At 46.9% G+C, this 26262-nt stretch overlaps 4 protein-coding genes across 6 annotated transcripts in view; 2 read left to right on the forward strand and 2 right to left on the reverse strand.

Annotated features, from left to right (window-relative positions):
• The first annotated feature begins 224 nt into the window (after positions 1 to 224).
• WDR46 (WD repeat domain 46) lies at positions 225 to 9618 on the forward strand. The gene is made up of 15 exons (XM_079147833.1): positions 225 to 383; positions 476 to 688; positions 791 to 871; positions 1000 to 1112; positions 1743 to 1830; positions 2082 to 2143; positions 2481 to 2585; positions 2692 to 2842; positions 2975 to 3110; positions 3408 to 3507; positions 8092 to 8405; positions 8528 to 8622; positions 8778 to 8873; positions 9006 to 9119; positions 9338 to 9618. The coding sequence occupies exons 1-15, from the start codon at positions 315 to 317 to the stop codon at positions 9452 to 9454; spliced, it is 1854 nt and encodes a 617-aa protein (XP_079003959.1). The 5' UTR covers positions 225 to 314; the 3' UTR covers positions 9455 to 9618.
• Positions 9619 to 9770: 152 nt separating this feature from the next.
• B3GALT4 (beta-1,3-galactosyltransferase 4) lies at positions 9771 to 11740 on the reverse strand. 2 transcript variants are annotated; one of them, XM_079147842.1, is made up of 2 exons: positions 11493 to 11740; positions 9771 to 11328 (listed from the first exon to the last, which is right to left on the reverse strand). In XM_079147842.1, exon 2 carries the CDS (start codon positions 11303 to 11305, stop codon positions 10160 to 10162), a length of 1146 nt encoding a protein of 381 aa, XP_079003968.1. In that variant the 5' UTR covers positions 11306 to 11328; positions 11493 to 11740; the 3' UTR covers positions 9771 to 10159. The 2 variants fall into 2 exon arrangements, with proteins under 2 accessions (XP_079003968.1, XP_079003969.1); XM_079147843.1 differs by having other exon boundaries at positions 11440 to 11740.
• Positions 11741 to 12312: 572 nt separating this feature from the next.
• Positions 12313 to 16547, reverse strand: RPS18 (ribosomal protein S18). Its single transcript, XM_079147877.1, has 6 exons — positions 16418 to 16547; positions 15836 to 15934; positions 12918 to 13004; positions 12735 to 12836; positions 12555 to 12646; positions 12313 to 12432 (listed from the first exon to the last, which is right to left on the reverse strand). Exons 1-6 carry the CDS (start codon positions 16520 to 16522, stop codon positions 12357 to 12359), a joined length of 561 nt encoding a protein of 186 aa, XP_079004003.1. The 5' UTR covers positions 16523 to 16547; the 3' UTR covers positions 12313 to 12356.
• A 96-nt stretch (positions 16548 to 16643) lies between these two features.
• Positions 16644 to 26262, forward strand: part of VPS52 (VPS52 subunit of GARP complex) — a 19775-nt gene continuing 10156 nt past the window's right edge. The window contains exons 1-17 of one of the 2 annotated variants that reach the window (XM_079147829.1): positions 16644 to 16950; positions 17911 to 17995; positions 18662 to 18714; positions 18892 to 18967; positions 19152 to 19219; positions 19523 to 19698; positions 20093 to 20243; positions 20473 to 20573; positions 20683 to 20815; positions 20963 to 21020; positions 21367 to 21500; positions 21960 to 22115; positions 22552 to 22670; positions 22945 to 23068; positions 23320 to 23415; positions 23534 to 23641; positions 23761 to 23899. In XM_079147829.1, the coding sequence (XP_079003955.1) occupies positions 16861 to 16950; positions 17911 to 17995; positions 18662 to 18714; positions 18892 to 18967; positions 19152 to 19219; positions 19523 to 19698; positions 20093 to 20243; positions 20473 to 20573; positions 20683 to 20815; positions 20963 to 21020; positions 21367 to 21500; positions 21960 to 22115; positions 22552 to 22670; positions 22945 to 23068; positions 23320 to 23415; positions 23534 to 23641; positions 23761 to 23781 (1749 nt within the window). In that variant the 5' untranslated portion in view covers positions 16644 to 16860 and the 3' untranslated portion in view covers positions 23782 to 23899. Of the gene's footprint in view, positions 16951 to 17910; positions 17996 to 18661; positions 18715 to 18891; positions 18968 to 19151; positions 19220 to 19522; positions 19699 to 20092; positions 20244 to 20472; positions 20574 to 20682; positions 20816 to 20962; positions 21021 to 21366; positions 21501 to 21959; positions 22116 to 22551; positions 22671 to 22944; positions 23069 to 23319; positions 23416 to 23533; positions 23642 to 23760; positions 23924 to 26262 lie in introns of those variants that run through there. The other variant, XM_079147828.1, reaches the window with a different exon arrangement.

Here is a 26262-nt window from a genome sequence, read left to right on the forward strand (position 1 = left end):
GTTCTGTCTGGCTTAATGAGTGGTGTTCTGATATAAAGACTGGACTCGGGAGTTTTAGATAAGTTGAATAACCTAACCCAGAAAAAGAAAATGCATGGCCTCCGACTTGCCTTTTTTTCATTGTTTGGAAGCTGCCCTTAGGAAGAACCTTCCTCGCTCTTCAAAGGAGAGCGTGCCCTCACTCAAGATGGCGCCAAATGGCTTCGGATATGGCCGGCGCTGATTGGATGAAAAGAAGGGGACTTCCGGAAGTTTCAAGCGGACTGTGGGACTGCTGAGAATTTTGCACGTGGATCGTCGTTCGGGTGGGCGAGATGGAGACAGCCCCCAGGCCGGGCAGGAATGTCCCACCCAAGAAGGACAAACTTCAGGCCAAGAGGAAGGTAGAGGCCTCCATGAGTAGGAAGAGAAGTTTTTAGCTGCGGGGTCGGGGGTCAGGGCTGGGTTAAGTATCAGGGCTTCTAATCTGCCGTAGAAACCTCGGCGATACTGGGAGGAAGAAACTGCTCCGACTTCTGCCGGGGCCTCTCCGGGTCCCCCTCTTAAAAAGAAGAGGAATGGGGAGGTCCGCCTCCAGAAGCCAAAAAACACTCGCAGCTCCAAGAAGTCTCGGATCTCCAAGAAGCCTCAGGTTCCAAAGAAGCCCCGAGAACGAAAGAAGCCGGAGCCCCAGCGGAGCTTGTCTGGGGTGAGCCTAGGACCTGATAGGGTAGCAGGACAGATCGTTTGTGCTTTAAGACTGAAAAGTATGGGGTCAAACAGCCTGCTTATCGCCTCATTCCTGTCCTAGGCCCAGGACCCATTTCCAGGTCCCGCCCCGGTCCCTGTGGAGGTAGCCCGGAAGTTTTGTCGTATTGACAAATCCATAAAGGTGAGGACCAGCAGACAGTGGGGAAGGGTTGAGACAGGGAGTGTCAGGACGAGTTGGATGAAGGTTGGCCGGACTGGCTTTCCCGTGAACCTGCATTTTCTTTGCTTCTTTCCCCACCAACGTTCTAGCTACCACGTTCTAAGTCCAAAACGCGAAGCAAACTTGAGGTGGCTGAAGCAGAGGAAGAAGAGACAAGTGTCAAAGCCGCTCGTTCTGAGCTGCTGCTTGCTGAGGAACCTGGGTGAGTGGACCCCATTCTGAGCCTCCCCAGCGCCTGCTTTATAGGATTCTCCTTTTTTTTTTTTTTTTTTTTCTTTGTGTGTGTGTGTGTGTGTGTGTGTGTGTGTGTGTGTGTGTGTTTTGTACTGGGGATTGAACCCTTTGGAGCTCTGCCACTGAGCCATGTCCCCAATCCTTTTTATTTTACTTTTGAGACAGGATCTCCCTAAGTTGCTTAGGGCCTTGCTAAGTTTCTGAGGCTGTCTGTGAACTTGTGATCCTTTTGCCTCAGCCTGCCCAGTCGCTGGGGGTACAGTTGTGCATCACTACAGTGGGCATCATTACTCATTTTTTTTTTTTTTCCTTTTTTTTGTGGGAGTTGTTATTGGGGATTGAACTCAGGGGCATTCGACCACTGAGCCGCATCCCCAGCTCTATTTTGTATTTTATTTAGAGACAGGGTCTTCCTGAGTTGCTTAGTGCCTTGCTTTTGCTGAGGCTGGCTTTGAACTCTCCATCCTCCTGCCTCAGCCTCCTAAGCCTCTGGGATTACAGGCGTGTGCCACTGTGCCCAGCTTGTTCCTAGTTTTTATGTCGTTACACCCAGCTCATTATTGGGAAGCCTTGCTGCAGCTGTAACCCTTACTTTCAGGTTTCTGGAAGGGGAGGATGGGGAAGACACAGCAAAGATACGCCAGGCTGACATCGTGGAGGCTGTGGACATAGCAAGTGCAGCCAAGGTGAGCCTAAGGAGCGAAAGGGGCTAGTGGGTTGGTTGATGGTGCAGGGAAAGAGGAATGGTGACCTAGCAGAGGAAATTACCCAGGGGAGCTGATTTTTTTCTTGATTTTCTTGTATATATATGTGTGTGTGCATGTGCGTGCTGGTGCTGGGGATTAAACCCAGGGCTTTACACATGCTGAGCAGGCACTCAGCCACTGAGCTACAGCCCCAGGCCCTGATTGTTTTTTCTACTCTTTTCCTTTTTCAGCACTTCGACTTGAATCTGCGGCAGTTTGGGCCCTATAGACTGAACTACTCTCGAACTGGGAGGTGAGATTGAATTCCAGTTACTGGTGTGTGTGTGCATGTGTGTTTGTTTCTGGGGATTGAACCCAAGGCCTCACACATGCCTAGCCCATGCTTTGCCACTGAGCTATGCTTAGACTCCAGTGACTCTTGAATTAAGATGTGGATGTATTTCCTTAGCTGTGGTGGATGTGCCCTCCTCAGCTATGCATGTGTGTTTGGGTCGTTCCTGAGGAGTGTGAACATCTAGCAACATGTCTCCTCTCACCTGGAGAGGAGGAGCTCATATGAGACACACCACATTATCTGAGTTAGGGTGTTTTCCTGCGTTAATGCCTTACTTTTCCTTCATCTCCAACAGACACCTGGCTTTGGGAGGGCGTCGGGGTCATGTGGCTGCTCTTGATTGGGTGACAAAGAAACTCATGTGTGAGATCAATGTCATGGAGGCAGTGCAGGACATCCGGTCAGTGTCCTTGCTGTTGGTGGTCAGTGGGGATGAGACAGCCCATTTCTGATTGAATGAGAGCCCCTGATCCCATTCTTCATTGATCACGCCTCTTTCCCTGCAGGTTTCTTCATTCTGAGGTATTGCTCGCTGTTGCTCAGAACCGCTGGCTTCACATCTATGACAACCAGGGCATTGAGCTCCACTGCGTCCGTCGTTGTGACCGAGTAACCCGGCTTGAGTTCCTGCCCTATCACTTCCTCTTGGCCACAGCTGTGAGTGACTGCAGAGCACAGGGACCAGCTGGGTGGCAGCCCTTGGGAAGATTATTCTCTAGGTCCCCACTCTTGGGTATCCCTCTCTTGGGACATAGGGCAATCAAGACTCATTCTTTGTCCCTCTCTCAGTCAGAGACAGGGTTTCTGACTTACCTGGATGTGTCAGTGGGGAAGATTGTGGCAGCTCTGAATGCTCGGGCTGGACGACTCAGTGTCATGGCTCAGAACCCTTACAACGCTGTCATCCATCTTGGACATAGCAATGGTCAGTTCTGACTTAGCTTGGTTTTTCAGTCAGGGTATCACTGTGTTGTCTGGGCTGCTTTCCAACTCATGGGCTCATCCTTTTGCCTCAGCTTCCTGAATAGCTGGATCTATAGATGCATGTCACTGCACCCAGCTCCTGGCTTAGCTTTGATTTTCTGACCACTTGTGACCTTTTTTTTCATACTTGTACTTTAATGAGTCCTTTAAAGTTGTCCTTTTTATTTCTTTCTCTTGTTTCTTCTTGGTCTGAGCCCCCATCTTCCCCAGTTTATTCTAGGTCTTCTCTTACTTCCAGGTACTGTGTCTTTATGGAGTCCAGCTGTAAAGGAGCCACTGGCCAAGATTCTCTGTCATCGTGGTGGGGTCCGGGCTATAGCTGTGGATTCTACAGGCACGTAAGTCACTTTTTTTTTTTAAATTTTGTGGTGCTGGGGATTGAACCCAGGGCCTTATGCCGTGAGGCAAGCACTCTACCAACCATGCTGTATCCCCAGCCCCTATAAGTCACTTGTTTAGGGATGAGGTGTTAGGGGTTGTGTCAGTCACCTCTTCATTTTATGACCAAAATACCTAAAAGAACAACTTAGAGAAGGAAAAGTTTATTTTGGCTTATGATTTAAGAGGTTTCTGTCCATGGTTGGCAAATGCCATCACTCTGGACCTGAGGTTATGTAGGACATCATGGCAGAAGGATGTGGTGGAAGAAAGCTGTTTACCTCCTGACAGATGGGAAGCAGAGAGAGAGTAGGAAAAGCCAGGGACAAACTATAAACCCCAAAGGCATGCCCTCAATGACCTACTCCCTCTAGCCACACCCCACCTACCTATAGTTTAACAGTTAGTCCATTCAAATTAGGATGACTGATTTTACAATCCAATCATTTTGTAGCATGGGGCATAGAATGGAGTTCTTTGGTGAATTCAAAGAATGAAATGCACACATAGGGTGAGAACAAAGTAACAGGATTTATTAGTAATAGAATGAAAACAGAGCTCCCAAAGGGAGGAGGCCCGAAGAGAGGAATACCCAAGAGTGGCTGTTGTCTAGAGGTTTATATAGCTGCACAGGGTTAAGAGAGCTAGCTCCCTACCCATTCCTGGGTAAAGCACCACGTGTCCACGAGCTCTTCATGTGCCCTTTGGTCTAAGCAAGTTACCATGTCTTCTTTTTTTTGATGGAGTCCAGATACCAGATAGCAGATGTCCCGTTATCAGTTTTTTCTGCCTAGACAGGAGTCAGTCTGACCTTGATGAGGACTGGCTTGTGTCTGTATTTTCTCAGCCCTGTTGAATAGAAAACTGACCTTGAAGTAGCCCAAGTGTCTTGTCTCTTCATTTTAACCCTTTTTCCTGCCTCAATTCCACCTATGAACATTCCAGCACTGTCTTACATGAGCTTACTGGAGGACACCTCACATTCTGAACTGTAACAGGGGTCACAGCTGGGCAGAAAGGTATGGAAGGCAGTATGCCTTTAGTAGCACAGACTCAGGCTGCCTGGCTAAATATCTTGGGTTTGCTACTGACTAGATGTGTAAGTGGGGGCACATGATAGAACCTCTGTGTGCCACGGTTTACTGATCCTGAGAGTAGGAATGTGAATGTGGCCCAGGGTTAAACTTTTTCTCTAATGAGCTAGATAGTAAATATTTTAGGTTTTGCTTCACTGAGAGGCAAAATCAAAAGGTACTGTGTAAATAATTAATGAGAGAAAACAATTATCACAAATTTCTAAGTGAAATTCAAAAATATAATAATTGAATATGGTATTTTTTTTAATGGTGCAGTGCCTCATAAATGCTAGCAAATGCTCTTCCATTGAGCTCTGAATATGGTATTCTTATAAGTCTGTTATATGGGAAGAATTGAATTCTTCTTTTTGAGGATAATATTTTGCTTAATTGAAGGTTAGTATTCCAGATCATCAAAATTGACTGTGAATGTTCATCTGTTAATTTATCTTTGAAAACATCTTTCTCACATATAGGTGATGAGATTGATGTATGCAAGGTGCCCAAGAGGCCATGAATTATAACTGTGTCACTGTGACTTGTAGTTTACAGAGCAGCAGTGCAAATCAATAAAATACTGTAGACAGCGTCCACCTGACTGGTGTTCCAGTATGAAAGTAGTCATACTGAAGTAAATGATCCAGGGTCTAATAAAACTTTACCTGTGGATAGAGAAATTTGAATTTCATAAAATTTTCATTTCTCAAACTATTCTTTTGATTTTTTTTTTCATCCACTTAAAAATGTAAACCCTGTTCTTAGCATATGACTTGTATAGAAATAGATGGTGAGCCAGATCTGGCATATGGGTGACGTGTGCTGAGCTCTAGTTTAAACTAGACTTCAGAGGTATAAAATTTAGCACAGTGCCTCTCAAATAGGGAACACCATGCTTATTGTCATCAGGGATGATCACTGTTTTCTGATCTAGCTGATAATGTGAGGGGGCTGGGTCTGCTTTGGATTTCTGCTGTTCCTGAGAGAGTATCTGTATTTTTATAGCTGTTCTATCTGATCTGTATTTTCCTTTTAATTCCTTTCACCTGGTAGGCATTCACAGGACACTTGTTGCATGCTGGACTCTATGCTGGGGTTCTGGGGATACAGGGATGAATCATTGTACCTGCCCTGGGTGGGGGTCCATTTGCACTTTATGTGAAAAAATAGGTGGCTGTAGTTTACAAATGGTTGACCAGGTGATGCACTTAGTTTCTATTCAGTTGCCTTCTGTGTTACCAGATTAAATGTGTCCATCATTGAATATGTCACTCAATTGTCACCTTACTCCCAAAGTTCCTTCTTCCCTCCCATTGCCCAGGATTTTCCTGTCGTCACCCAACATTTGACTTTTTTTGGCTCCTATAACTAGGCACACAGCCCCCAAGTTCTTCAGCCATTTGTATTAGCAGGAGTCAAAAGCACCATTTACTGAGTGCTTTCTGAGTGCCCAGCTCTGATACTTGCTTTGCTGGCATCACTTTGGTAGTACTCATGACCACCTCTGAAGGCCTGACTTTTCTCAGGGGTCTCCTTGGGTGTTTTTCTCTCTCCATCCTTGTGGTCGCCTGTGGGCATAAGCAATATAGCCAATTTGTAGTCTCCAGCCCTTCCTGTCCTGTCTTAGTTGCTGTGGTCAGAGTAATGTTTCCTACAGGCTACTTTCCTCTTACATTGCTGCTCAGGAATCTTCTGCATTAAATACAGACTAGTTTACTTTCAAATTGTTTTAAAAGAAATCAATAAACAAATACATGGGAAAAGGAAAAGCCCAGTGGCCACCAACTTAAAGCCTTCAGGATGCTCAGACCCCTTCAGCTGTGATAATTAAAATAGTCACTGTGGACTAGTGTTTTGGTTCCCATTTTACTCCTTGTCTGTGCCCACCTGGCTCTGTAGAGTGAGGGGTCCTCTCTGAGGCTTTCTGCCTTCTGTGGGCCACTAGGCCTAACCTGTAACTTGCCCTCCCTGAGCTGCCTGGGTCAGCCACTCCTTTGCCAAGAGCTTGATCACTTAGTTCACTAAGACCCGGATTTTAATTAGCACCTTGGTGCTGAAAAACCATCGTCCTTGATCTTAGGCCCATCACTGCTTATCTTTGGTCCCCCTCAGGAGTTCTTCAGACAAGCCTAACAGCTCCAGAGATGAAGCTGATCTCTTCTGCAAGAGGCTTTCTGGAAGCTTGTATTAGGATTGGCTTGGCTTGGCTTCTCAAAGCTGAACTGCTTTTTGCAAGTGTAGTTTGTAAGTAGTAGCCTGAACTTCCATCTGGCAGCTGGGTTGGTGTTTACCCACGAGTTCCATAAATGGGCATGTGATGGTGGTGGTGATCCTGCACATGCCCCTGAGTTGAATTTTTGGTTCACTCAAGGGTGTGCCCCATGTCCCAGGAGCCCTTGGTCATTTCTGGTTTACACTAGTGGCCTTTTTGCTCTTATTGTCTTGTCAAAAGTATCCAGCTGGTCTGCTATTGGGCTCCATCATAAGGCAAGTCTGCTCATAGGAAATCTTCAGTCCCCTCTTTCCTGGGTTCACAGCCAAGGCCAAAAAGAATTTCTTTGGTCCATTGGCAACATATGTCCCTGACCTGACTGAACTCCCATCAGCCTCTCTGAGAAACAAAATGAACTTAGAAATCCCTACCTTTGAAAGTAAACAACTTAGGAGTGCACGTGAGAGGACTTGAGGAAAGCCAAGGTGGTGGGTAGGGCCCTCTAGCATATCACTTCACTACTTTCTGAGTGGGTTTTCTCAAATCCATGTAGTCTTCACCTTGTGATTTGGCACTGCTAGACAAATGTTGGGATGATTTATGGTCCTCAGTCTGATCTTAAGGAACCCCTATAGTTTGTCCCCTCCTGGTTTACCTTACCTTATTTCCTTTCCTTTCTGTCCTTTTTTTTTTCCTCCCTCTCTCCCTCCTCATACTTCCCACAAATCCTAAAGACACACCTCTGTTTCCATCTCATTGTATGCACACTCTGGTGCTGATGTGTCTGGATCTTTTTCTTGTGCTTTCTTGAGAATTACCTAGCACAGCCTAGGCAATTCCTTCCTTTCCCAGGAAGCCTTCCCTGACCACTGCAGATGCTCTTTCCCCTTGCTGAGCTGCTCTGCTGTCTGTCTGTGCAGTGGGACACCACATTTAGGTACAGACTGGCATTTGTTGTCCTTAGATCCATGTGTCCTGAAAGGGCAGTGTGGTGTTAGTACAAGGAGAGCAGACACTAAAGAAATGGGCCTTACTTAACCTCCAGCTTGTCCACTCACTAACCCAGATTGGCTTTCTCTGAACTTTATCTTCTCAGCTGTAAAAGGAAAACAGTACAGAGTTGTTTGAAGCTTAACGAACGGAGTGTTTAATGTGATGTTAGTGATTATTACTGTCTTTTTCAGATCTGACACTTGGACTTGACTACAGGTCTTGGTAAATCCATACCAATAGATAAATTCATTCTCCATCTCCCCCAGGTACATGGCTACTTCTGGCCTGGATCATCAGCTGAAGATCTTTGACTTGCGAGGGACATTCCAGCCTCTGAGTGCTCGAACTCTGCCCCAGGGAGCAGGGCACCTGGCCTTTTCCCAGCGGGGACTGTTGGCTGCAGGAATGGGTGACGTCATTAACATATGGGCAGGGCAGGGCAAGGCCAGCTCACCCTCCCTGGAGCAGGCGTATCTCACCCACCGGCTCTCTGGCCATGTGCACGGTCTTCAGTTTTGTCCCTTTGAAGATGTGCTGGGGGTGGGGCACAGCGGAGGCATCACCAGCATGCTGGTGCCTGGTGAGTGTGCCAGTGGGTGGGGCATGAACTCTGGATGAAAGTTGGGTGGCCTGAGACAGCCAGGGGACAGGAAAGGGACTAGGTTGGGTTGGAGTTACATGGCTCCATGCTTCTCCCTCCAGGGGCTGCTGAACCCAACTTTGACGCCCTGGAGAGCAACCCATACAGAAGCCAGAAGCAGCGCCAGGAGTGGGAAGTAAAGGCCCTGCTAGAGAAGGTGAGCTGCTCCTTGCTGGGGCAGGTGTTCCCCCATGTGGCTTGAGGCTAGGGTAAGGACAACTCCCTGGTGCTTTCGGGTCAGAGGTCTTGGGAAGACTAGCTTCAGGATCCTGTGACCCCTTACCCATTCCAATTCACCTGTGACACCCCCAGGTACCTGCAGAGCTCATTTGTCTGGATCCCCGAGCCCTGGCAGAGGTTGATGTCATCTCTTTGGAACAGGAAAAGAAGGAACGGATAGAGAGGCTGGTATGGAGTGTCCCCTGAGTGTCCAGGCCCTTCCTCATCCCCACCTCCCCACCCCACCACAGGCCTATCCCCAGAAATGGTGGATGCTGCCAGTTCCCTGACTCTGAGGCTACTGCTTCTGTTTCTCCTCAGGGCTATGACCCTGAGGCCAAGGTTCCCTTCCAGCCAAAGCCAAAGCAGAAGGGCCGCAGCTCTACAGCAAGCCTGGTGAAGAGGAAGAGGAAGGTCATGGACAAGGAGCACAGGGTAATGGCATTGGAGGTGTCCAGGTTTCCCTCTAGCTGTACCCACCTCATGCGTGTATCTTGGGCTTTGCCAGCACTACTGTGTACCTTGCCCTGTGTCCCCTACCCCACTTCTCTCTCTCTCTTTTTTTTGGTGGTGGTGCTGGGGATTGACTGCATGGCCTCAGTCTACCAAACCAGCTATCCCCAGTCCCGCTTCTCCCCATTTTTTTTCCCCAGGACCAAGTCCGGCAGAGCATTGAACAACAGCAGCAGCAGCAGCAGCAGAAGCAGAAGCAAGAGAAGGCCAAGCCCAAGGGGAGCCGGCCATCTGCCCTGGACAGATTTGTGCGTTGAGCCAGGCTCCAGGGTGGCGTGGGCACAGCAATCTTTCCCAAAGATCACCTGTAGGGAAATGACTGTTCCCTGGAATAAGGTGACAATGTGTCCTCTTTTCCAACTGTTGTTGGACACCTGGCTCCTTGGGTGGTCAAGTATTAAAAAAAGGGGCAAGTTTTTTACTTGTGTCTGGATCATCTGTGGACCTGCTTCCCTCCTCCTCATCCAGAGTGGAACTGTTCTAGGTCCAGGGGTCAGTGTCCTACCTCCACCCTTTCTCCATACCTTATGAATGCTGTGGCTTTTGCCTTGCCTCCCCAGCAGGGCCATCCTCTCTCTCCCTTGGCCCCAAGAATGTCCTTATCCAGGAGGCTTGGAGCCTCTCACTGTCCAGGTTTTTGTTCTGGGAATCCTGGTGAAGACACATTGCATTTGAACGGTTGGAGAGACAAGTTTATTGGTGGGCTGGTGTGCCTCTCCTGCCCTAGCTGAAGGGAATAACAAGCATTATTTTCCCCTCTCCTTGGTGACCATCTTTGGGGCTGGCAGACCAAGCCCTTAACGCTTAACCTGGATCGCTATCTTTGGTGACAAACTGAAGGTCTGGTATGCGGAAACTAATTAGCTCAGCCAAGTAGGGCCCCTGCTTTGGGCCTGGGAGAGAGGTGGTCCTGGGGGTGCTGGCTGGACCCACAGTTCCTCACTCCCCTCATGGCCCCACACTCAGCTATGCCTCCAGGCCATCACCCGACACCGAAGGATGCCTAGTACTCTCTGGAGCCAGGAGCAAAAGGGTGCAGTCCTTTCCCCATCCAGTCCGCTCACCAGCTTCCAGGCTTCCTGCATCTTCCAGGGATCCAACTTGTGGGATGTCAACAGGAATTTCCCATAGCAGCACCGGTCCAGAGGATAATGGGTGGCACCAGCCAGCTTCACACAGTGGGTTGGGGCGAGGCCTCCTCTTCGTGCACTTACCCCCACAAAGACATCCTCCAGTGGCAGAGGGGGTGTCCGGCTGGCCACCTTCAGAATGAGCTGCACAGCAGAAGCTGAGAGAACATACCCTGTACCGGAGGCATAGGGTGGAAAGGGGCCCCAGGTAGGAGGCCACTGCTCCTCTGACACTCGGTGCCGACCCCCTGGTGTCCGAGAGGGGTTTACCCTCCAATGCACACGGCCTAGGTACAGAAGTGGCACTACCTGATTCAATGCCTGGCTTTCTCGCTCTTTGTTTACAGCAGCAGCCTCTCCGTGGGGCTCCACACCCCTTTCCCATTGCTCCCCAGTGCCCCCGCGTAGGATCAATTCTGACACCAGCTCAGGGACGTTGACATACACGTCATCATCTGTCTTGAGGATGTAGCGGGCCATGGGGCAGTGTTTGTTGACCCAGTTCAGCCCACTGAGGGTCTTGAGGGTCAGGTTGCGGTAGGAGTCCTGGAAAGCAGCCTGCAAGATGTCCCCCTGGGCCGCTGACTCCCATGCCAGATCATTCTTCTGGGCACCACTGTTGGGGTGCTGCTCATTGGGCTCCCCCAGCAGAAAGAGTGTCTGTACCCTCAGTCCTTGGGCCTCGCGCAGTCCACCCCACGAGGCCCTAATGGCATTTCTCTGGTTCAGGTTCTCTGGGGCCGTGCACACCAGGATTAGCAAGAAGGGAGGGGCGCCGGGCCCACTGCAGACCTCCTGGTTGGGGATCAAGAGGCGGGGCAGAACCAGGGGCGGCCCCGGCAAAGCGGGGGCTGGGAGCAGGGATGCTAGCGAGAGGCTCAGCAGCTCCTCCCCGACCCCCGAGGGCCCAAAGAGGGTCCAGACGATCACCAGCAGCAGGGTGGCAAGGAGAAAGCGCCGAAAGAGGCTGAGGGGCATGGTGTGACGCAGTCAAAGAGGATCTGGAGGGAAAGGAGGGCGGTTAGTGGAGAGCCGAGAGCACGGCTCCATAACCAGCCGCGCCTGGAATGGGGGTGGGGAAGCTGCAGGGCGTGTGGAAAGTACCAACGCACCACGAGGGGTGTGGGGAGGTGACGCGGCGGCAGACCACTGCGGGGACTGTTACCTTGCTGCCCCGGCCTCGCCACCACCAAGCTGGGCTCCATGGCTGGCCCACTGCAATGCCTGCCACCCCGTCGCCGCCTGCCTTCTCCCTTTGCTGCTATGCGTTCCCATCATCCCCCGCCAGAGGAAGCAGCGCGGCAGGATACACGCCCGTCCGGGAGCAGCACGGCACGTGCCTAGCCCCCCTGGCGAGGACCCAAGCGTCTGCGAGTTGTTGCCCGAAGTCTGGATTTTGTCTGTACCAGATTACCCCAGATTTCCCCATAAAAGCCCTCATTTAAAAACAGCGGAGAAATCTGGTACAGTTGTGCATGCATGTAATCCCAGCGATTTGGAAGGCTGAGGTAGCATGATTAAGTTTGAGGAGAACCTCAGCAATTTAGGGAGACCTCGCCTCAAAAAGGTGGGAAAAAAGGGCGCTTGGGACTTAGAAGTAGCTCAGTGGTAAAACCCGCCTGGGTTCAAGAGGCGGGGGTTGCGAGGAATAGACTACCTCTTAACTCACCAGAGCTGCAGCTTGCTGGGCTGTTAGCCACTTTCCACAGTACAGCACACCAACCCCAGAGAACCTGGTTTAGGCTCCCCCTCCAGGCAGCAAGTGTTCATTGTTTCTATCTCCCTCAAGCGTTTTCTATTACATGGTGAGATAGCTGCCAGCTGGAAACAAGGTTGGTTCAGATGATGGCGGATAAGCATTACTACTGCTTTTTAATGGGAGAGGGGGACACCTCCAGCTAAGTGGAAAGTGAGAAATGACAGGGCCCAGCATCATGTCCCATTTTATCAGTGACACCAGAAGAAAGAGAAGCACAAAGAAGGAAGCCATAGGTATATAAACTATTTATTAACAGAAAAGGCCTACAGATCATTTCTTCTTGGACACACCCACGGTACGGCCACGGCGCCCAGTGGTCTTAGTGTGCTGGCCTCGGACGCGAAGGCTATAGGTGGAAAAGAGAAGTGTCATCTTAGGCAGCACAAAAATTTGGAAAAAGACAGAATGAGGCATTGCTGTTGGGAATTTAGGAGCAGGCAGGAAGATGAGAGCCCCATTCCCACTTACCCCCAGAAGTGGCGCAGCCCCCTGTGGGCCCTAATCTTCTTCAGTCGCTCCAGGTCCTCCCGGAGCTTGTTGTCTAAACCATTGGCCAGAACCTGGATTTGGAGGTGAGGGATGTTTTACTCCCTGACCTGTTCCCAACTCTAATCAGGAACCCCCAATCCCTCCTATCTCAATACACACCTGGCTGTATTTTCCATCCTTTACATCCTTCTGTCTGTTCAAGAACCAGTCTGGGATCTTGTACTGTCGTGGATTCTGCATAATGGTGATCACACGTTCAACCTAGTAGGCAGGACATGGTTAGATCTAGATGGTTCCTTTGCTAAGGTGGGCCCAACTTCCAGCCCCCTTCTGTGTCCTCACCTCATCCTCAGTGAGTTCTCCTGCTCTTTTGGTGAGGTCAATGTCTGCTTTCCTCAACACCACATGAGCATATCTTCGCCCCACACCCTGAGGTTAAGAGGTTTCAGAATTAGACTTGAATCTGAATTTTTGGTTTCCCTTACAGCCCCAATATCCAAAAAGTCCACAAAGATAGGCCCTGCAATAATCTAATGCTTTGTAATTTCCCAGATCACTCTTCCCCCACTCACATTTCCAGATATAAAGTCTAATCATTAAATAGAAAGGAGAAAGAAACGCAACATGTGACTTTATTTTCACCCTCCTCACTGCCCAGCATATGTAGTTGTGCCTTTTAATTTCTCCACTGTAAAGAACAAAGAGCCCTTTTCTTCAAGCTGATAGCAAAACTGGGGTCCTGTGAGTCAACAAGGTTGATCAAGGTGCTGGATTACCAGCTGTCAGGATCTGTAAGTTTACCAATCCTTTTGGTAAACCAACAGTGATCAAAGGTTTTCCATGATCACAAACTTGAAAGAAACTGCTTATGTCACAACACGGTACCCACCAGTACCAGCACCCCAATCATCTGAATCTACAAACCAAACTAAATTGGAATTGAATGGTGTACTGAGTTATATAGTATTTCCCACCTGTTTATGTCCACTCAGACCCTCAGAATGTGACCTATGTTCTCTTTGTAGAAGTGTTAGGTAAAGTAAGGTTACACTGGATGGGGGTGGGGCCTAAGTTTGATGACTGGTGAACTTGTGAAAGCACACAGACCATAGGACAGTCATATGAGATAAGATTGGAGTGATATAGCTACAAACCAGGGAAAACCAAGTTCTATGGACAAATACTATTAAGATAGGGCAGAACTCTAGAACCTGTAGACACTGTGGTTTTCAATGTCTGGCCTCCATAGCTGAGAAATTAGTCATTTTAAGCTAAGTTTGTGGGACCTTGTAATAGTAATCCTAGGAAAAGAAAGCATTTCTTCTCTGTAAGTGACCTAGGACCATCATCAGGTTGACTGAGTAGAGAATTAGAGTCCCTCTCAAATTTCCTTAAAATAATTAGATAAAAATATTATCTCATATTTACTTCAAAATGCAAATGGATATAAATAAGATTTTTAATTTTTGAGACCAGGTCTTGCTAAGTTGCCCAGGATGGCATGGAACTTGAGATCCTCCTGTCTCAGATCCAAAGTAACTGGGATTACAGGTGGGCATCGCTGTACCTGGCCCACCATGTATATACGTAAGATACATACATCTATGAAATGTTTCATTTTCTCATCTTTGTAGTTCAAAAGCCTGATCATATTTTAGAAGAGTTGACACCAACTTACTATTACCCTCTGGAAGTATTTAAAGCAGTGCCATTCATGGGGGCACTGGGTTTGGGTAGGACTAAAATTTCTTTTAAACAAGGATATTGGGCATTTCCACACACTGGCCAACTTCAATACCCCTCCCCCAATCTTCCCAATTCCAAGGAGCCAAAAAACAGCAGTCATCACCCTGGGATGAAGGACAGGCCAGCCCTAAAGAATATAAACAATGAGGAAGCTGCAAAGTCAGTCTCAGGAATTTAGTAAGGCCTTAAGCAACTCAGTGAAACCCTATCTCTAAATAATATATGAAAAAGGGCTGGGAATATGGCTCAGGGGTTAAATGACCCAATCCCAGTACCAAACAAAACCAAAAGACAATGAAGAAGCCTTACCCCTCAATAAATACCCTCTCCTGTCCATATAAACTTTTATTCCATTCTTTGTCCTTTCCTGATTTATTTTGCTCACTACTTCAACCACATCTGTGGAGAACACACCCCTCATAAATTAACCTTTCTTTTCTGCTCCTTTCAATTACCCTCGCCCCCTATACAAATCCTTTACAAAAGACAATCTTTAATTCTTGTGCCAGGAAAGAGCTCTAGCTGATTTTGCTGGTTTTTCACACAATTAGCAAAAACTACAGGACTCATCAAAACTCTAGGAATAGTCTTTCCCAGGGATAAGCAGGGTATCAGCACCCACAAGAACATGAGAAAGCTGTGCCACCTGGGGTACAAAGTGAAAACTTATCGGAATTTGACAAACCTTATAAAGCTAAGACTCCATAAATTGTCTTTTGATAAATAACCCATCTTTACCCAACTACCATCTGCTGCCTAACACTGCAGGTACACCTACATACATCAGAAACTGCAGGTGATGAGTAAGACAGGTTGAGTCCAGACCCTATGGAGTACACAAACTGAGGCAAGAAAAACATTCAGATAGTCCCACAATTAAATACATTTTGATTGAAACGGGTTTGGTGGGGAGGTTGGTATGTGGTTCAGTCATGTGTGGCATGTGACAGGCCAAGTTCAAATCCCAATGCACCCCATGCACAGTCCTCATTCATTAGCTTTGTGAAGAGAAACATCCAAGCTTGCACTCACTGTTTCAATTCTTACAAGCCATTGACCCATGACAGATTTCCACTTCAACTGGACAACAGATTTGACTTTCACCTCTGGCAACTGAGTAAATGTCCTGCTCACACCCACACCCACCCACTTCACATTTGGTATCTGTTGACCAGGAAGTACGGTACAGAAATTATATTATGATGCACTGGGGTAGAAAGGAGGTCCTGAGTTAACAATCTAGAAAGGCTCTCACAAACTGGTAATCCAAGAAAATTTGATCTTAGACCACTCTCTGGCTTTTATTAATTCCCTTTTATGAGAAATATGAAAAATGTTAAGGGGATTAGTCACTCCCTTTTTCATTTTTCAAAACTAGTTCTAATGAGATCTTTTTCTTAACCCAGAAACTGATATGCTATAGATGGGACTTGTGTCTCCTCAACCTTGCCTCTTTTATAGAGCTAAGGTCTTAATAACACAAGTTGCACTTATGTTCCCTTACCCTACTTTACCTTAATGGCAGTGATGGCAAAGGCTATTTTCCGTCGCCCATCGATGTTTGTGTTGAGTACTCGCAAAATGTGCTGGAACTTCTCAGGAATCACTAGAGACTAAAAGTATGGGGGAGACATAGGCATTGTCAACTACCATCAAACCGTAAGGTCGCCAAGGAGAAGAAACAACCCTGAACAGGAACTTTAAGCTTGTCAGAGCAAGGACCCCCTCCCCTTCTTAGGTTTTCAAACCACAACGAACGCCTCAGTCCACTGAGAGCGGGAAGCTTGGGAAAATGGAACCTCTGGAAGGAGGTCGCGCGTCGGCCGTTCCTAAAAGTACACTCTGACTGGCGGAGGCCGGAGGTCCCCACAGACGTCCAAGCCTCCGGCAGCTTTTGGGTGCTCAGGGAGTGATCCTTCCTCGAGCCCTACTCCCCGGAATTTCAAGTTTTTGGTGTCTCTTTCCAGGGTTGCGATCCAAGGCTCCACACACAAAGTTGCAGGCCCCCCAGACAGGGAGTTCTTGGTGTACTGACAGCAAACTTTCCCTGCCCTGGTTCCGATGTCGTTGGATCCCGGCACTGATTCCAGTCTTACCATGGCGGCAGCTGACCGGCGGCGTGTAGGCCTCCTGTGGAAGAGAGTGCGGAAGTTACGTAATAGCCTTATATAGATTTTTAGACGGAAGAGGCGGAGCGACATAGGAGAGGCACTTCCGGACACTGCTTCCGCGGGAGTTGAGTTGACTTCTGAGAGTCTGGATTGGGTACCACAACTTCCGGTGCGCCCTTTAGAGACGTAAAGTTCCTGGATATGAAAGCAGAGAAGGTTCCGGTGCGAGATTGTGCTCGAGACTTCCAAATTTCTGTTTGCACTTGGGTGAAGTGGTCAGAGCTGAAAGGGGGAAGACTGGAGCCATACTATTTAACTCAAATATCTGGGAACAATTTCGTGCTTTGCAAGACACTCTGGGACTTGTAGTTCTACTTCGGGAACGGCCTCACTGCGACTGACAGCTGCCGGAAGTGAGGCTGCGGGGAATGGCCGCCGCAGCGACCATGGCGGCAGCTGCCCGGGAGCTGGTGTTGCGGGCTGGGACCTTAGATATGGAGGAGGAGGAGGGCCCGCTGGTGAGAGCGCGGGGCTGTTGGTCCTCCGTAGTCCCGTCTGGTCGTCCTCGCGTCAGAAAGACCTGGGTCGGGTTTAAGCACAAGGGTTGGATCTTGCCGGTTGCCGGCAATGCTACCTGTTTGGGTCCTCATACCCCGTCTTGGGATAGGACCCGAGCCTCAGGGGGGACCAGGATGGCTGGAACTCAGGTTCCAGAGGCACAGTCTCTATTTCCCATTCATATTTTTTGGTAGAATGGAATATAGCCTCTGGAGTCAGACTGCCTGGGTTCTAATTCCACCTTTGCTACTTAGACACTGTGTGTCCTTGGCCAAATTAACCATGCTCTCTGCCATCACTTTTCACCACTTCTCCATACAGTGGAGAAAATAACAGGACCTATCATATATAGGTTGTTGTTAAGATTAGATGAGTAAATATGTGTAAGATTGCCCCTACTGTAACTGGCGAACAGTATGTCTGCTGACAATTCTAGGCAGTCTGGGGCTCCCCAGAGGTGTGCTAGAACAGTTCAGATATAATGAGTTTGAGGGTACTAAAGTGAAATGCAAGTTCTGCTCACTCCTCTTTAATTTCTAATTTTCCTGATTTTGGACACCTCCACTGTCTTCATGGATTGCCTGATTTTTTTTTTTTTTTTTTTGTACCCTTTAGCCCAAAGTAGTAGATTAAGTACATTGTGAAAATTAGAATATTTTGATTAACTACCTATGGTTCCCCACTAAAAACACCCTCCCTTCACTTGAAGGATTGGGGATGTCCAAATATATTTATAAATATTCTTTTAGTTGTCAATGGGCCTTTATTTAATTTATTTATTTATATACAGTGCTGAGGATCAAACCCAGTGTCTCACACGTTCTAGGCAAGCACTCTACCACTGAGCTGCAACCCCAGCCCCTCCAATTATATTTTGTTTTCTCTCCTGTATGCCCTCTCATTAACCTATCCCTCTCCAGGGGGGTGGTCCTGGGCTTCAGGAGACACTGCAGCTTGGGGAGTTGGATATCACCTCTGATGAGTTCATCCTGGATGAAGTAGATGGTAAGTAATGGCATAGGGTGGGGTCAGAGTACACTAGTTCCCCTTGTCCTCTGGGAATATGTTTCAAGACCTCCCTGTGCCCAGTAGATGACCCCCAGTACCAAACCCTGTACATACTGTTTTTTCCTATACATGCATACCTATAATAGAGCTTAATTCATAAATTAGGCACAATAAAAATGAACAATAACTAATGATAGAACAATTGTAACTATGTTGTAATGAAATTACCAACCTCACTACTCTTGCATTTTACTACTTAGTACAATAAGGGTTATTTGAACCATAGCACTTCCATAAGTAGACAGTTGATCTGATAATTGATAAGGCTACTAAGTAACTGTGTGACTGATAGCATATATAGCATGGATGTCCTGGACAAGGGACGATTCACATTCTTGGTGGGACAAAACAGGATGGCACAAGATTTAATTGAGCTACTTAGAATGGCCTACAATTTAAAATTTATGAATTGTTTATTTCTGGAATTTTCCATTTTGGTTCATGGTTGACCACAAGAAAGTGAAAACTTGTCTAAGAGGATTGTGCCTGTAATCTGAGAGGCATAGGACCAGAAGTAATTGTACAGGGATTGATGTTTTGATGCTCAATGTGGGGAAAGGAATCTGTGTGGAGTTAGACCTTACGATAAACTTCTATTTCCAGTTCACATTCAGGCAAATCTGGAGGATGAGTTAGTAAAGGAAGCTCTCAAAACGGTGAGGCTCTACACTACTAATCTTTCCCTCCCCTCTCCCCTCTCCCAAAAGGGGGAACATAATCTCTTGCTTTTACAATATCACCTTCGTGTCATACCCTCTTGTCCTTCTCTGATTCTGTTCTGGTATCTCTTCACTGTGATTTCTTCCTGTCCTGTCATATTTATTTTCTCCCAGGGTGTGGATCTACGTCACTACTCAAAGCAGGTTGAACTGGAGCTACAACAGATTGAGCAGAAATCCATTCGGGATTGTATCCTCCAGCAGAGGGAAAAGACATTGTTATTGACAGAGGGATTTTGTGGGTGTGGTGCATACTGTCCCGCTGGGGCTGACATCTGTCTGAGGTTTTCAGTCACTTCAGGTAGGAATTGGAGAGGTTCCACGGGTTGAGGATCTCCATCTTCACTGTGAGGCCCTTGACTTTTACGGATTAGATATCCAAGAGAGTGAGAACATAGCATCTCTGCACAACCAGATCACAGCCTGTGATGCTGTCCTGGAGGTTAGTAACCATGGCCTGTGACCTCTTATAACTTTGAACCTGATTGTGGCCTCTTGTGCCATTCTTTAGATCATTATCCTCAGGTAGGGGCAGATGAGGGCCACTTTCAGGATGACTTCAAACGCACTTTTTTGGTTTTACTGCTGTAATTCAAATTATTTTCTTGTGTCCTTTGGGGTATTTTATCATCTGCCACCTTCACAGACTAGTCGACACTAGGTTATTCACCAAGAGACTCAGGTGGCCCACTTGTCCCCTACCAAACCTGTGGCACTCTACCATCATCTTTTACTTTTCCCTCAGCGCATGGAGCAGATGTTAGGAGCTTTTCAGAGTGACCTCAGCTCCATCAGCTCTGAGATCCGGATACTGCAGGAACAGTCAGGAGCCATGAACATTCGACTTCGAAACCGCCAGGCAGTTCGGGGAAAACTTGGGGAACTTGTTGATGGTCTAGTAGTGCCCTCTGCTCTGGTCACGTAAGTCACTGGTTTGAAAGGTCAGACAGTCCACAACAGGTAGATGGGCTGGGGTGACCTTCCCTATTTAACACCTGGGTTTCCTGGCTCAAGTCATTCAGTACCTCCTAGAAATTAGTAAGTAGGTTGACAGTCATTTCTAACCTCAATGTGATGCTTTAGGCATCACAGATAAGCAATGATCCAAGATCAGTTGTGGAGGGAAGGGGCCCAGGGCTTAGGTGTATACGGAGTAGAAGTCTAGGAATAGAAACCTTTGTACATACATCTAGACTATGTGAGAGTGTAAGAAGTTGGAGAGAATAGAGGCTAGATTTAAGGGGTGTGGTTTGAGTCAGGTTTAGAGACGTCTGGATTTCCCTTCTAATCCATCCCACCCTTCCTTTCTACCCAGGGCGATTCTAGAGGCTCCAGTGACAGAGCCCAGGTTCCTAGAGCAGCTGCAGGAGCTGGATGCCAAGGCAGCTGCAGTCAGAGAACAGGAGGCTCGAGGCACTGCAGCCTGTGCAGATGTCAGAGGTGTGCTTGATCGGCTCCGGGTCAAGGTAGGGATACCTTAGAGGCTATTAGAACTGGCCTCCCTGGGAATGTCACCTTGCCTCTACCCAGCAGATCTCCTCTTTGTTTCTCTGGGTTTCCTGAAAATATGACAAGATACCAAAGAAATATTCTCAATCCTTTGTCTTATATTTAGTATTTTTCACTTTCCCCAGTTTCTCCTGTGTAGTAAAAGGGTTATAGCTTCATGACCTGTGTTTGATTCCTTGTATCTAGGCAGTGACAAAGATCCGAGAGTTCATCCTCCAGAAGATTTATTCCTTCAGAAAACCAATGACCAACTATCAGATCCCCCAGACAGCCCTACTGAAGTACAGGTTGCCACCCCAGGGAAGGGCAGGGGATGGCCTGTGAGCTTTTGAGTAGCCCAGTCAGGTATCTTTTGGGGGTAAGCTAGAAAGACTGACTTGTCTCTGGCCTTTCCAGATTCTTTTATCAGTTCCTACTGGGCAATGAACGAGCAACAGCAAAGGAAATCAGAGATGAATATGTGGAGACTCTGAGCAAGATCTACCTGTCTTATTATCGCTCTTACCTGGGGCGGCTTATGAAGGTGCAGGTGAGGCCAAAGAAGAAGAGGCAGTCCTGGGCACATGGACTGGGAGACAGGGATAGCCCTGGGAAAGGAGGGACAGGGATTTTTTTTTTTTTTTTTCTTGCACTATTGGAAGAGATGGTTATCAGCTCTTTTATTTATTCTCTCTAGTATGAGGAAGTTGCTGAGAAAGATGATCTAATGGGTGTGGAAGATACAGCAAAGAAAGATATCCTTGGAGCTGGGAAGCCTTGTGCTAGGCCTTGGGAGTGGGAGAACTTCTGACTCCAGCCTCCAAGGCACTGCTTCTTACCTTTTCACTGTGGGGCAAAACCTTTGAGAATGTGATGAAAGCTATGGTTTCCCTCCCAGAAAAATGCATACATCATTTGACACCTAGTTTTGCACATTGATTCTAGGTATAGAAACTCATTCACAGAGGTCAACTGAAATGGGACCCCAGTCCTTGAAAGAGGGATTTGTAGGCTGTATTGGCTGCCTGTCATCCCCAGAGGTCCTGAATCTTTGGGCCCAGTTGTACTCCCATTGTTTTCCCTGACTCTGACCCTTTTCACGATTCTTCTCGAAGCCATCCCTCCGTAGCAGGAACACCATCTTCACCCTGGGCACCCGTGGCTCTGTCATTTCTCCTACTGAGCTCGAGGCTCCCATCCTGGTGCCCCACACAGCCCAGCGGGGAGAGCAGAGGGTATGAGGTGGAGCAAGCTTCAATCATGAAGGGGACTCCAGGCCCTGGGGAGGGACAGCCAGACCTGGGACAAAACTTCAACCCGCAGGCCCTGTGTTAATCCCCTTAGCATGACCTGCTCCCATCCCTCTGATCTGCCCTGATGTAAGAGGTGTTGGGAACCATGGACTTGAGAGCATGTGGAGGGAGTGATTGATTATGGGGAATGACTGTTGTGAGGCAGTTGTTGAGGTGAATGCAGGAGTAACAGCAGCAGGTGAGGTGAGTACTTCCTCTTGTGCCCTGTATCTGCCACCTTCCAGTGCCAGTTCAGGGTACTCTTTCCCAGCCTGGACTGAGGTTGGATGAAAAGAGTCTTCTGAGCTTATTATGTGGGTTTGCTGAGTTTCCAGCTGTTGGTGGGGAGTTCCAGCTGTTGGATCCATCCCTCTGTCTCTCTCCTTTGCCATCTCTTCCTAGTATCCATTTGAGGCCCTCTTCCGCAGCCAGCACTATGCCCTCCTAGACAATTCCTGCCGTGAATATCTTTTCATCTGTGAATTTTTTGTTGTGTCTGGCCCAGCTGCACACGACCTATTTCATGCTGTCATGGGCCGTACGCTCAGCATGACCCTGGTAAGATCCTTATTTCCTATACCCTTGATGAACCCCTGTGTCCTCAGTCCTCACTAGCACCTGGTGGGGTCATAACTCTGGTACTGAAACCAGGATTCCCTTATTCTGAAACGTAAGCCTTATACTCAGAATGTGTGTTCTCATAAGAAATCCTCAGTTCAGGCTTCTGAGACTGCCCTTACTGCTGATTCATAGCCAGGCAATTGTACCCTGAAACTGAGAGACCTCTAAATCCTCGTGCTCTGATGACCCATCTGAGCCTGAACTGCTGTGATATGCTTGTGATTGAGACCTTGATGAGCAAGTGGCCAACCAAGGAGGAAGCATTTCCCTGCCCAGTGCTTCATCCCCAAAGAAACATGAATTTGTGTCTGTAGCCACTGGGAACAACAAACTAACAAGCATTCTTTTTTAATCCTCTGTTTGTTTCCAACAGAAACACCTGGAGTCCTATCTGGCTGACTGCTATGATGCCATTGCTGTTTTCCTCTGTATCCACATTGTTCTTCGATTCCGCAACATTGCAGCAAAGAGGGATGTTCCTGCCTTGGACAGGTCACTGAATTCTGGTCCTTGAGGCCCTGCAGGCCTTGAATTCTTGGTCTGACACAACTCCACCCTGAACTTTGGGCTTCTCCTGACCTGATATCATTGACCCTTGTTCCCATTTATCTGCTGCAGAGGCAGCACTGCTATTTTCTGACATACGTTTCATCATATACACCCCCACCCCAACATCTGTCCTCTCTTAAGCTGAAGGATGCCCAATTCCCTCCCTACCTTCAAACATTTCTTGCCAGCTGACCTGTGATTCTGTTTAAGCCCACAGGTACTGGGAACAGGTGCTTGCCTTACTGTGGCCACGGTTTGAGCTGATACTGGAGATGAATGTCCAGAGTGTCCGAAGCACTGACCCCCAACGCCTTGGGGGGCTGGATACTCGGCCCCACTATGTGAGGGAGGGCAAGGGTAACAAAGGGGGTCTAGAGGATAGGACTTTAAGCTTTATTGTGGGGCTGCCACCATCATAGTTGGTTGTGGACCACACCATGTAAGGGGACAGTCCAGGAGTGGTCAAACTCACAGTGGGCTGGGCCCTGTTAGTAGGTGGGAGTCACATGGATGTTGGTTGGTGAAAGGAGCGGGGAGGTTGTGTTGATGGGGCTGCAGGTTGGTGTGATTCTTCTTCCCACCTTTCTCTAAGATCACTCGCCGATATGCAGAATTTTCCTCAGCTCTTGTCAGCATCAACCAGACAATTCCTAATGAACGGACCATGCAGCTTCTGGGACAGCTCCAGGTGACTTCCACAGGGCAGAAGTGACTCCCCAGAAGCAAAGCCAGTACTGTGGGTGAGCATGAAGAAGGGTCAGATGACCTTGTCATATTGTGTCACTACCTCCTTTTGACTTTTTCAGGTGGAAGTAGAGAATTTTGTTCTCCGAGTGGCAGCTGAGTTCTCCTCAAGGAAGGAGCAGCTTGTGTTTCTCATCAACAACTATGACATGATGCTGGGTGTGCTGATGGTAACAGATGCTCTTCGCACCCATCTCCCCACCCAGAGAATTTTGGGTTCCCCTAAGGATCTGTTTACTTTGGAAGGGCAGAGGTGATGCCTGTGTGCTTGTTCCGTGTTTTACTCTAGGCAATCTGGCACAGTGTCTGAAAATGTGGATCAAAGGGGACATCCTGGAGTAAAGGACTGCTCTCCCAAACTGGGCTTTGACTTTTTCTTCCCTCAGGAGCGGGCTGCAGATGACAGCAAAGAGGTTGAGAGTTTCCAGCAGCTACTCAATGCTCGGACACAGGTAGGGGGATGGAGAAAGAGAAGAGACAGTCTTGTATGCTGTATTCAGTTTACTGTGTGTGTTGTGGATATGTGGCATAATGAACTACAGGTACACAGAATTTGAATTAAAACTCTAGGTTACAGCATGTTATTGACCTATTTAATTTTTTTTTTTTGGTTGTATTGGGAATAGAACCCATGGTCAGTTTACCACTAGGACACATCCCCAACCCTTGTAAATTTTTATTTTGAACTAGGGTCTTGCTACATTTCCTAGGCTGGACTTGAACTTTTGTTCTTCCTGCCTTAGCCTCCTGAATCACTGGGATTACAGGTACCACAGCACCCAACTTGGTCTATTTAATTAAATTAATTAATTTATTTAATGATATGAACAACCACAAACTCACCACACAATCCAACAAACCTTGGCAAAAACCACCATCAAACTTTGAATTCCTCTTCACCCCATTCCCTGTCTCTCATGCAGCAGTATCTGCTGACCTAAATGTTGTGTTTATCATTCTCTTGCTTCCCCCTATTGTTTGGGTATTTTCCCCTCATGTTCTTGCTTTAGAAATATAGCTATAAAATAAAAATTAAAAGCAAGATAAATATATAGCTTTATGTATGCCAAAATAATAATTAGTTTTATTTTTGAGTGTGATAAAAACAGAATCACAGGGTTTGTTTTTACAGTACTTGGACTTGATCCTAGAAGCTAATGCATGCTAGGCAAGTGCTCTACCACTCTACCACTGAAATACATGCCTAGCCCTTTTTTATCTTGAAACATGGTCTTGCTGAATTTCTTAATTTGGATCCTCCTTCCTCAACCTCCCAAACAGTTGGGATTACAGACGTGTACCATCATGCCCTACTTATGTTTTTGTCTTCTTGACTTATCAATAGTTGAGGGGAATAAAATGCATAGATTTGTCACTTTGTTCTGTATTTCTATCAAATATTACTTTAAAATAAGTTTCACCTTATCTTAATGTAAATTTTTTTAAAGTTTAGAATTTTTTAAAGTTTAGCCAGGCACAGTGACCCATGCCTGTAATGCCAGTGACTTGGGAGTCTGAGGCAGAAGAATCACAGGGTCAAGGCCAGTCTCAGCAACTTAGACTGTCTCAAAATAAAAAATAGAAAGAATTGGGGGTGTAGATCAGTGGTAAAACACTCCTGAGTTTAGTCCCCAGTATTTAAAAAAAAAGTGTAGAATTGTTAGGTTTTATTGTTTTAAGATCCTTTATAGCCTTAATAGTTTTTTGTTTTCATGTCTATTATGTTTGATATGAAGATAGCTCTGTCAGCTTTATTTGCTTAATTGCCTGTTAATTTGTTTCCATTTAAAAAATATTTTTATGTTTTCACATGTTAAGTATCTTTTGTAAATAACATAGCTAATTTTTTTAAAAAATTCAGTTGGATTGGGCTGGGGTTGTAGCTCAGTGGTAGAGTGCTTGCCTAGCATGTGTGAGGCACTGGGTTTGATCCTTGGCACCACATAAAAATAAACAAACAAAATGAAGGTATCATGTTCATCTACAAGTAAAAATATTTCAAAAAATTCAGTTGGATTAACTCTGCCTTTTAACTTATGGTTTAAATCCATTTCTGTTTACTGTGATTGATGTTACATTTAGACTTTTATTTACCATCTTTATTTTCTGTTTGTTCATTGTCTTCATCTTGCCTTTGTTCTTACTACATTATTTTTCACTAATTTGTGGGTTTTTTTTTTTTTTTTTTGGGTGCTGGGGATCGAACCCAGGGCTTTGTGCTTACAAGGCAAGCATTCTACCGACTCAGCTATCTCCCCAGGCCCTAATTTGTGGATTTTGTACTCAATTATTTTAGAATTATTCTTTGACATTTATGTTGCATGCCAGGCTCAGTGGCTCTGGAGGCTGAGGCAGGAGGATTGCAAGTTCAAATCCAGTCTCAGTAACTTGGGCCCTGAGCAACTCAGTGAGACCCTGTCTCTAAATAAAATATTGAAAAAGACGGGATGTGACTAAGTGATTAAGCACCCTTGGGTTCAATTCCCAGTACCCCCCCCCCAAAAAAAATTTACCTTGCATAACACCTAACCTTCATATTAAATGGTCTCTAAAACAACATATAGACTTTAAAACATTTTAGCTGGGTGCAGTGGTGCCTGCCTGTAGTCCCAGTGACTTGGGAGGCTGAGAAAGGAGGATCAAAAGTTCAAACAACTTAGTAAGACTCTAAGCAATTTAGTGAGACCCTGTCTTAAAATAAAAAATGAAAAGGCCTGGGATATGGCTCAGTGGTTAAGCATCAGTTCAATCCCTGGTACCAAAAGTTTTTTTAAATACTTTAATATTCCAG

Source organism: Sciurus vulgaris (assembly GCF_902686455.1).
Source record: "Sciurus vulgaris genome assembly, chromosome: 7".
Lineage (NCBI taxonomy): Eukaryota > Metazoa > Chordata > Mammalia > Rodentia > Sciuridae > Sciurus > Sciurus vulgaris.